Genomic DNA, 11,245 nt, shown 5'->3' with positions numbered 1-11,245 from the left:
CAGTATGAGGTGACTGCACTATAGGGGAGAAGTAAATGTACCTGTGCATTTCTTGTGTGTGTGTGCTAGTTTATTTCCCAAGCCAATGTGTCTACTCTGCAGATACTGTCGTATAAAAAAGGCCTTTTTCACTGAAGACACTTTGACATGTCACAGAAAGAAAAGTGTGAATAATAGAAATAATGGTGGTTGAACTCTATTTAGTCACACTGTCATGGCTTACAGGAACACTTGAATAGAACAGAGTCATCATTAATGATGTTAGTAACACCGGTGCTTTTTACTATGACATGTCAAAATTTCTGCTGTGAAAAAAGTATGTACAGTATGTCTGATGAGCTAACACAGCTGCACTCGCCTCTTCTCTTAAAAGAATAGGCATTTTGGGAAATCAACTCATTTGCTTTCTTGCTGAGAGTTAGATGAGAAGATCGAAGACTACAGCCATCAGCCAGTTACCTTAGTTTAGCTTAAAGAGTAGAAACGTGGAACAGTTTCTTGGCTAGGCTCTTGTAGACAAGACTAGTCCCACATGTAAACCCCCCATAAATCCACAACTTCTTGATTTTACATTTCGGCTTTTATGTGGATTAAACAAATTTGATATAACATGTTAATTAGTTCATCCTCAAATACTGGATTTGAGTTTAAGCCTCCTATTAATTTGTTAATACTCAACACACAATGCTGCACTCAGTACTAAATCTTAAGCTGATAAATCTTCCCAATAATGTTGTAAACGTGTTGATGGAAACCAACCACATTCATTACAAACCCAACCCTTCAAAGACAGGTGTTTGTTATTTTCTGAGAAAGCCAGTCAGGCGCACACCGAGCAGTGAGACTTGCAGCAGACAGACTGAAAAATGGCTCCCTGCGTGTCATTTTTCACTGTGAATGAGGCCTGCAGATGGCAAATGAGGTTACCGTGCTAAATGATGTCCCTGTATTGAACACTGAAAATATAGATGGAAAACAGTTCTCTAACTAATCACATGTTGTTGTAATGACCATATAGATTATAAAAGGAGTCCACTGTTAGCATAAAAGAAGTATGCAAACACAATGCTGATACTCTGTGTTTAAACATGTTAAAATCTCTAATGACCACATGTAGTAATTATTCAGTTTGCAAGATCATCCAAAAATCCTAAGCCAAGAGTCAGTATTATGGAAGTATTGGCATTATTGAAACAACAAACTGGTGACAAAAGAATGGGCAAGCTTATATTATGAATGCACAAAGTCTGTATAGGGCTGTAACTGCTCTCATTCTGATAATCATTCTGTTTTGGCTATGTCCTCATGTGATGTCAAGCTCAAACCTCTTAAGACAGTTCTCATCAGACCAGAATGAACCTGGCAGTGACAGTAATAAAGAGCTCCATCTGCGCCTGGCAGGCAGAGGCAAATGAACCAATTAAGGTCTGGTGAAGTCTCCTCTTTCACCTATTGGCAATGGCTGCCGTCATCTCCATCATGATGAAAAGGAGAGAGTGCAAGGGTAATTAAATACCAGCAGGGGCCAGGGGGCAAACCTAATAACTCTCTGTAACAAGCCAATAAGAGGCCTTATTGCTTAAGGGTTCACATAACCCAGAGCATGTTAATAGTGAAAGAGACCACTTACTGCACACAAACATTCAGATAGTTAATAGGCCTGCGTGTTCCTCAGAGGAAATTGACCTTGTGGAGAGATATCAGCAATAGCTCAGAGACAAAGTACAAAAACCTCTCATACCACCTTGTATCTGCCACAGTAATATCTTCTGCTGGAGTCAGAACTGGCTTTCATGTGAACTCAAAAACACTTTGCTGTACTGGGTACACGTACAGTAGTAATCCCTGTTGTAGCATGTTGCCATCTGCTGGCAAAGGAATGCTTGTACAATAGTATCCTACAGCATGTGTGAATTTATGACCATCCCACAATGCAGCAGCCTCAGCATGTCCTCATTGTGTCCTACTTTTCTACAGCTTTTTTCTTTTTTTTTTTTTTAAACGTTGGCCTTATTCAGAAGGGGTGCAGAGGGCTGAAGGAGTCATTTTAATTTTAGAAGATATCTTCACTGTGACAGTAAATCTGTTTCACCTGTGCAAATTAAAAGTCATGTAAATGTATATACACTGCTCAAAAAAATTAAAGAAACACTTTTTAATCAGAGTATAACATCAAGTCAGTTAAACTTCTGGGATATTGATCTGCTTAGTAAAGTAGCAGAGGGGGTTGTTAATCAGTTTCAGCTGCTTTGGTGTTAATGAAATTAACAACAGGTGCGCTAGAGGGGCAACAATGAGACAACCCCCAAAACAGGAACGGGTTCACAGGTGGAGGCCACTGACATTTTTTCCCTCCTCATCTTTTCTGACTGTTTTTCACTAGTTTTGCATTAGTCCAACATCCACAGACAACATTTTAATTTTAGAAGATATCTTCACTGTGACAGTAAATCTGTTTCACCTGTGCAAATTAAAAGTCATGTAAATATATATACACTGCTCAAAAAAAATTAAAGAAACCCTTTTTAATCAGAGTATAACATCAAGTCAGTTAAACTTCTGGGATATTGATCTGCTTAGTAAAGTAGCAGAGGGGGTTGTTAATCAGTTTCAGCTGCTTTGGTGTTAATGAAGTTAACAACAGGTGCGCTAGAGGGGCAACAATGAGACAACCCCCAAAACAGGAATGGGTTCACAGGTGGAGGCCACTGACATTTTTTCCCTCCTCATCTTTTCTGACTGTTTTTCACTAGTTTTGCATTAGGCCAGGGTCAGTGTCACTACTAGTAGCATGAGGCGATACCTGGACCCTACAGAAGTTGCACAGACAGTCCAACTCTTCCAGAATGGCACATCAATACGTGCCATTGTAAAAAAGCTTAGCTCTGTCTCCCAGCACGGTCTCAAGAGCATTGAGGAGATTCCAGGACACAGGCAGTTACTCTAGGAGAGCTGGACAGGGCCGTAGAATAAACAAGTGCCACCTTGAAATGCTGTCTACACGTGAGTATTCCCAATTTAACACAGTGATGTATAATAAATTGGTCATAGGGGACATTTTTTTTTCTTACTTTTGATACTTAAAGAATGTATCTCTAATATCACATCCATATTTTACTTAAGTAAGTTGAAGGCAAAACTTTTGCTTGTAAGTGTTACATTGTTGTATTTGTACTTTTACCTAAGTAAAGGATCTGAGTGCTTATCCCAGCACAGTTTCTCCGGGGACTGTACCAGTGTTTCTGAATGTCATTCACGGTAGTGATTTAAATTTCTGAGAGTATTTTTTTTTCCTGTATTCTTTTTAGCCACTGGTTTCAGTCATAGACTGTACAAGACATGGACGTAGCACCCGTTGGTTTCGGGGAGTCGGTTTTGTGACCAAACTATGGGCATTTAAGCTGCGCCATCTTGGATTTTAGTGGGAGTGTACTTTCCATATTTGACGGAGAGGCCGTTACTCTACGGGTCAGCCGGCCGAGAACCCGCCCACTTAGCTCGGAGCCATATTTCATATTTACAGTTACAGCAGCCGCTTACTGACGGAGCTGCTCTGTCGGACTTTTTAAACAGAAAAATGAGACGAAATAAAATTATACCCTAGTATTACCGCAACAACTCTCTAACTCTGAGAGCACGGAACACACCGCAACAGCGTTCCTAACATTAGCTGCTCCGGTCCTCTATCTGTATCAGCAGCGACCATAAATCGGCAATTAAGTCATAAGCCAGCGGCAACATATGCTAATACATGCTAATTAGTGCAAACATCCCGGTAAAATAGTGAGAAATGTACTTACCGAAAGAACTGCAACATAGACTCCTTCGAAGGTCGGTTAGTACAGTCTACACTACAACAAGCCATATTGTCACAAAAACCTATCTGAACATTGGCAAACAAACACGGACACTGCAGCCCCTGTCAACCGCTAGATGTAGCCGCCTAGCCCTGCCGATGCTTTAGCAAAGAGCTAACTGCCAGTGCCTGTCTATGGAGCTGTCACTCAACGTAACCACGCACTAATTTAAGTATGAATTCTAAGTCTAAATAACACTAAAACGGTTGTGGTACAAAAAAATTTACCCGCCCCAAACAGAGACCAAAAACAAAAAAAATTTACCAGGCTGTAAATATGTTTGGTTTTTTTTAGGCTGTAAAGTTGGCTATTTTAACATGGGGGGTCAAGGGAGAATTGCTCACTTCTGGAGCCAGCCTCACTTCTGTGCAGTGGTTAGCACTGCCTCACAGCAAGAGGGTTCCAGGTTCGGACTGGGCTCTTCTGTGTGGAGTTTGCATGTTCTCCCTCCCTGGGTTCTCTCCGGGTACTCCGGCTTCCTCCCACAACATGCATGGGTTAGGTTAATTGGCAACTCTAATTTGCCCATAGTGCGTGTGTGTGCGCGTGCGGTAACGTGTGCGGTAACCCCGCCTCTCACTCATAGTCAGCTGGGACAGGCTCCAGGCTCCAGCTCCCCCGCGACCCTGACGGATTAAGCAGTAGAAAATGAATGAATGAATGGAGCCAGCCCCCAGCGGCAGCCGAGGAGCTGCAGCTTTTTGAACGCGGAAGTGATCCTCACTGCTCAAACCTACTACTCCCCCCTTGGTTTCAGTTTATTTTAGTCTGCAGAGCCAATAAACTTGTTTGAGATATCATATGTAGTGTTGCGTGTAGTGTTGCTACAGTAAGCATGTAGTCATGCTACAGGAAGTAATACTGCATTTTAGAAAAACTACCTCGTCTTAATGTAATTCATTTCTCTCATGAGGCTTCTGGACATAAAATAGGCTTTGAACAGTATGTTAACTTTTGATTGTCTTTGTGAATATATACCTCTGACAACAGCAACTTCTGCAGAAAGAGTCAGCTGAGGTTTTGACCAGATGACAGTATGAGAGCACAGCCTGCTGTCAGCTACAGGTTATAACAGCTACTCGGCTACCCAGCCACAGGGATGGTGTAAATGCAGCTCTCGGCTGCCCCTCTCCCTCAACAGATTTAGCTTTTGTTTTTTTGATAATAAGCAGTCTTTCTTTCTGTGTTCACAGGAACATTGATAGGGCCCTGAAACACACACATTTCTGAGTTGAGCTGTTAACAGCTTAAAAAACAGTGTTAACCTGTTTTTCCAAAGTCTGAAACTAACCCACACAGCTTTTCCATTCACTCCTGGCATAGCCCAGTTTTGTTTGCCAGTTTTGTGTAACCCCTCCCCTTTCTTCTCTTACAGGTATTGTTTTCTAATTTGGTGTCTCACCTGAAACCTGAGTCCGTTGTGAGGTGAGGCTCGCAGCTCTCTGTAACTCTGACGCTAAAATGGACTTTTGGAGCAGACCAGCTAAGATCACTTACAAGCGGTGGACGAATCCTGAGCTAAGGTAAAACATTTACATTGATGTTATAACATTTCCTCAGATGTTTCTGAGACTGAAATAAATAAACTACTCTTGAGATTAACCGGACCTGCTGCGTTTACGGACCAGACTTCAGAGTTTTGCTGTGATAATAAACGGTGATACATTTTACTTGAAGCCCATCGTTTTGTGCTTAATATTGCCGGATTTTCTCCTTTCTGTGGCCCGATATTTAGGGGTGAGGCAAATTTTGTGGGTCGCAGCGATGAGTCCCAGGGCTCAGACAACGAGATCTGCACTATAGCCTCATCGAGAGCCGACTCAACGGCCAGATATGGATCTAATAAAACTGAAGGTTTGTACAACACCATTACTTTGAGAGGTTTTTTTTTTACTTTGAGAGTATAGACAATAAAAGTATTCGTTATGCACCTGGCTATATCACTGGATCATTGATGGTGATGCGTTAACGTGAGCAGGACTTTATCGTTGGACAGGAATGAGCTAATTTGACTCGCTTCTTATGCTTTTTAGTGGTATAATCTAAATAAAACAATATTTGATTTACTGATAATGCGTTTTGTATGTAAAAAATTTTTTTTTGTTAAGTGAAAAAGTGTAGTGGAGTAAACAAGTGTAATGTAGAGTAGAAGTAGTACAATACTTGAGTAAATATACTAAGTTACTTTCCACCACTGTTAATTATTAATAATCCTGAACTCCAGTTCAGTCAACAACTCTCCTCAGAGTTGTCTATTCAGCTTCTGCTGTTGAGAAGAAGACACTCATTCGCTCCTAGCATCGTTACTTTGCACCTTTTGGAGATGGGACTTTTTTGAATGTGTAATACCTGAAATTGTAGCATATACATTAGCATTAAGTCTTTTTTGTTGACTGTCACGTCCTCCCTTTTACAGAAACCTTTACAGTAAACAATGCACTGGAGGCTATCGGTTTTGGAAAGTTCCAGTGGAAAATCTCTCTTCTCACTGGACTGTCATGGGTAAGACTCCTAAAACACATGGAGAGGTCCTCTGTTACTGTGTGTCTCTCATGTTGCGCCTTGTCTCTCTGATTGCAGGTAGCAGATGCGATGGAGATGATGATCCTCAGCATCTTGGGGCCACAGCTGCACTGTGAGTGGAGGCTGCCCAGCTATAAGGTGGCTCTCATAACCTCGGTAAAGTCCCTTTTGGTGCTATTCTACAGCCTGTTGATTTTGTATGTGTGTTAATGTTTGTACTCAGATACTTTTTTTCTGCCTCAGGTGGTGTTTGCCGGGATGGGGATCAGTTCACCTTTATGGGGAAAGGTGTCTGACAAGTTTGGCAGAAAAGTTGTAAGCAGTCTCATATTTGGGTTTATCATAGTGTATATGATTTTGTGATTTCTGTACATCATATCGTGTTTAACTCATGTTATCTGTACATGTTTCTGTGGTAAACAGGGTCTAACACTTTGTATGTTCTGGACTCTGTACTACGGCCTGTTGAGTGCCTTTGCTCCTGTGTATGGCTGGCTCTTGGTCCTGCGGGGCCTCGTAGGCTTTGGCATTGGAGGAGCTCCACAGTCGTATGTTCACTGCTCCTTTCATATATTAAGAGACACCGTAATAATTCCTTAACAATCAGTAGCTAATATTAATATTTGATCTTTTTTAGGGTGACACTCTACTCAGAATTCCTCCCAATGAAGGCGAGAGGCATCTGCATCATGCTGATTGCGGTACTGTGATTTTTTTATTAATGCACGACTTAACTGTATTTCAGTATTAAACCTTTGATCTGATTAAGTAAAGTGTCATAGTCCGTAAATAATGTAAAGTTATGTTCTTGTCTTGTGTCTCGTGATTTCCTCTTTCATTTTTTGGAATTTTGTCTCATTTTGTTTCAGGTTGCTTGCCCTTCCTTCATGTTTCCTGCTGGTCTGATTGTCTTCCCCGCCCTAATTGTTTCCACCTGTTCCCCATTACCTTGTGTGTGAATTTGAAGTGATTCTAGCATGTTTCCTGCTGGTCTGATTGTCTTCCCCACCCTGATTGTTTCCACCTGTTCCCCATTACCTTGTGTGTGAATATACTGTCTGCAGCTCCCTTTGTCCTGTGCCAGTTCTCCTTGTCTCTGGTCAAGTGAACATGTGTTTTTTTCTCTCGTCTTTGCTCATCCAGTCAGGTCTTGTATTATTTTGTACTTTGTTCCTTTGTTCTTTTTGCTGTGCCTTTGCTGCCCTGCCTGTTGTGGTCTTTTGGTTTAGTTTGTTAGTTTTCCTCTTTAAGAGTGATTTTGTGTTTTCCTCATTTTAAGTGATTCTAGGTTCATCTTTTGTATTTTTGTTTCCTTGCCTTTTTCGCCATTTGGGTGATTATTATTTGTTACTTTGTTAATAAAAACTTTATTTTTGATCCTGCTTCTTGGAGTCATGCTTTTGGGTTCAGTCTTTTGCTCAGTCGTGACATAAACTGCTCATTAATTCCTGGCTGCCTGATGTGTTTTTGTGCAACAGGTATTCTGGGCAGTTGGTGCTGTGTTCGAGGTCCTCCTGGCCCTGTGGATAATGCCCACTTTGGGCTGGAGGTGGATGCTCGCCCTGTCCACTTTGCCGATGGCAATCTTTGTTTGCTTTTGCTTTGTACGTATATTTAATAAAAGTCTCTAAGCTTAAACCATCTGGGATGAACTCTCAACTGAACACTCTGTGTGACACAGTGGCTTCCTGAAAGTCCTCGTTTTGACATGCTGATGGGAAAAAGAGAGAAGGCCATGAGAACCTTAATGCGTGTTGCCAAAGAGAATGGCAAGGCCATGCCTCAAGGGAAGCTGATTTCCTATAAACAAGTGAGGTTAAAGATGTGTTACACAATATGAAAAAGATGTGTCCAATACAATGCTTAATTGTTTATGTTAACAAATACACCTTTTGTTTTTGATGTTGCAGAATGACCGTGGACAAATCAAAGAGCTCTTCGCTCCTCAGTACTGGAGGACTACTCTGCTCCTGTGGTTTATATGGTGAGTTTAAGTAACACGCTTTGTACGTTGTCCTCTCTATCAACTTTCCTTAATCAGTCAATTTGATCAAAGGTAATTATTTAATCAAGGCTGGATTGCCAACCGGCCAAAGCAGGTAACTGCCCTGGAAACCTCCAGGGTCATTGTGTGTGAGTTAGTTTGTAGTCAGTTGAGTGGGGGTATGAACCATCATCACAATGTGGACTGAAATGGTAAGAGCTTTTAGATTCTTATTTTGTGGAGGGCCTCAGTGTCAAAATATAGTTTTAAGACTTTTCTTTCAGTTGACATTGTGTTTAAATTGTATATTTCCCTAAATAAATCTGTGTTCAGTCAAATTATTATGACACACAACAATCATGGGGCCAGGTGGCGTTACGGAAGTAGTGGTTGGTATCTTGGGCACCTGCCAAAACAACAGTGAGATTTCCTTGTGCAGTCTGCCGTGTGCACTGTACATTATGGGCAACTGAAGCTGTGTGTGCACAGACAATGTGCAGTGAATGGAAGCAGCAGAGGGTCAGTGGGGACTCCTTCATTGAGCCTTGTATTTAATGCTTTATTTTCAACTCCTTGTACATGACTTAGTTTGTAGAACACTGTGTTATTATTTTATCCAAAGGTTTGCATATGCCTTCTCTTATTACGGGATCCTCCTGTTGACAACTGAGATGTTTCAAGCTGGAGATGGATGTGGGGGTAAGTAACAGCTGCTTAACCTTTTGTCATAATTTAAGCAAATACCAAAATAAAACTGCTGTCCTTCCTCATAGCGACCCAAGGGGCGAAGATTGAACCAAGCTGTAGTCTGGAATGCAAATATTTGACATCAGATGACTACAAAGATCTCTTATGGACCACCTTGGCTGAATTCCCAGGTGAAATGCTGCCTATTAGCATTTTCTAGGAACAGTAGTGTGTAATTGGGACTGTAAAGACATTTTATTCTGCTGCTAAGAACCTGCTGAACCATAAGTCAAACTTCAAAAGTTTTACCTAAGTGCCAGCGCATATGAAGCTATATTACATTTATATGTAGCAATTTAATACTGACTTTCTTGGGACAACAGGCTTTGAAGTGTTTTGCCCTTGTTGATAGAAGTTAAACTATGTCACTGTCAAAGCCTGCAGCACGTAGCCTAAGGAGAGTGAAATACTCAAATATGTGTTTAAGGGTGTGGCTTAGGCTGCTGAATTGTAATTTATCCTCAGCAGTTTACTGTTTGCATTTCATTTTGTTTCAGGTCTTTTAGTTATCCTTATTGCAGTTGAGTGCATAGGCAGGAAGAAGAGCATGGCACTGTGTTTCTTCATGTTTTCCTTGTGCATTCTGCCCTTATATGCTTGTATTGGGAGGTAAGTTTGTCTTTGCATGCCTCATTTGTCATACTGGAACAACAGCAATACATGAAAATACTCAGTGGTCAACCCTACGCTTTTCTCTTTTTGCTCATGTAGGACTGCTCTTACCATCTTCATCTTCATTGCCAGAGCCTTCATCTCTGGAGGATACCAAGTTGCTTATGTTTACACACCAGAGGTAGGTCTACATTGCATTTGTCCACTTTAACATTCAACATATTTAATAATATGTTTAGACAAAATGCTCTCTCCTCTTTCTTCAGGTGTTTCCTACAGAAAACCGTGCCTTAGCGATTGGGACCTCCAGTGCGATGGCCAGGTTGGGTGCCCTGATCACCCCCTTTGTGGCACAGGTATGAAGGAGCGACTATCTCTGTTACTACTTTGCAAAAGAAAGATCTGAGAGATGACAGTGAGCTAGGAAAAGACCCTCACCTAGTCAGTCTGCCTCACTGGTGCTGGATGAACATTTCTGTAGTTCATCCAATTCATGTAATTCACGACTTTTCTAGTTTTGGTAGTGGGAATAGTTGCTGTATTATTCATTAGGGTGTAAACAAACTGCTGTCAGGGAACCATTTTTTTCTCCAAGTTTAATTTTTCCAGTTTTAAGACAATACAATATTAAAGATCAGTAAATAAACAAAAACATGGAGATTTTGTTTATTTCTTAATCAATTGCTGTTTATGATATGCTAAGACGTTCTCATTTTCATTAAATAATACCTTGCATACATTGTGTTTTGGTTCTAGGTGATGCTCAGAGTATCAGTGTATTTGACCCTGTCGTTATACTGTGGCTGTTGTGTGCTGGCCGGCATCGCATCCTTGGTCCTGCCCATTGAGACGTTAGGCAGGAGTCTGCAGGAATCTGGTCCTGACCAGGAGGCCGTAGGGCAGACAACCAACCAGTCATCAAATGGTACACCACACTCCCAGGGTTAAATCAATCAGGAGGATTTTTTTTTATGGAAAAGAAAGGATATTGTGTCACCTCCCAGGCTGCTGCAGACGCTGCAGTTGTCTCTTTAACTATGGACTGAATCGCCTGAGCGGTGATGGGTGAAGAGCAACAGGGGACAATCTCATTACAGGCACGGAGTGATAATTGAGGATAGGCCTACTGCCCATGTCTGTTTTGCTTCAGGCTTTTTTTTTGTTTGTTTGTTTGTTTGTTTGTTAGTAAATCTCAGGTTTGTACTTTGCACAATAAGAGATACATGGTTCTATTGCCATGGCTCTACATGAAGGATTGTGTGATTAATTGATTAGTCTAGCGCTGCAACAATTAGTTGATTACCTGATTGGCAAAATAATTATTTGGCAGCTATTTTTGTAAACAAATAATTGTTTTCTGTTTGTTCCACCTTCTCAAATGTGATTATTTAATGCTTTTGTTTTGGATTGTTAGCCAGACAAAACTGGCCAGTGTGAAATTAGAACAACAATTTTGGACCACCATCTGACATCTCCTAAACAAAACAATTCACTGAGAAAATAAAAGGCAGATTAATCAACA

General features: G+C 41.0%; 1 protein-coding gene across 1 annotated transcript; it reads left to right on the top strand.

Moving 5' to 3' along the window:
* The first annotated feature begins 5,043 nt into the window (after positions 1-5,043).
* On the top strand, positions 5,044-11,245 carry LOC121195005 (synaptic vesicle 2-related protein-like). Its single transcript, XM_041058152.1, has 16 exons — positions 5,044-5,380; positions 5,593-5,711; positions 6,274-6,359; positions 6,438-6,536; positions 6,624-6,695; positions 6,804-6,928; positions 7,018-7,081; positions 7,859-7,984; positions 8,062-8,190; positions 8,291-8,364; positions 8,987-9,063; positions 9,138-9,242; positions 9,609-9,720; positions 9,823-9,904; positions 9,990-10,079; positions 10,480-11,245. The coding sequence occupies exons 1-16, from the start codon at positions 5,319-5,321 to the stop codon at positions 10,669-10,671; spliced, it is 1,614 nt and encodes a 537-aa protein (XP_040914086.1). The 5' UTR covers positions 5,044-5,318; the 3' UTR covers positions 10,672-11,245.

Source organism: Toxotes jaculatrix, chromosome 16 (assembly GCF_017976425.1).
Source record: "Toxotes jaculatrix isolate fToxJac2 chromosome 16, fToxJac2.pri, whole genome shotgun sequence".
NCBI classification, from domain to species: Eukaryota; Metazoa; Chordata; class Actinopteri; family Toxotidae; genus Toxotes; species Toxotes jaculatrix.
The sequence above is the reverse complement of the archived record's forward strand: the minus strand, read 5'-3'. Positions and strand labels throughout refer to the sequence as shown.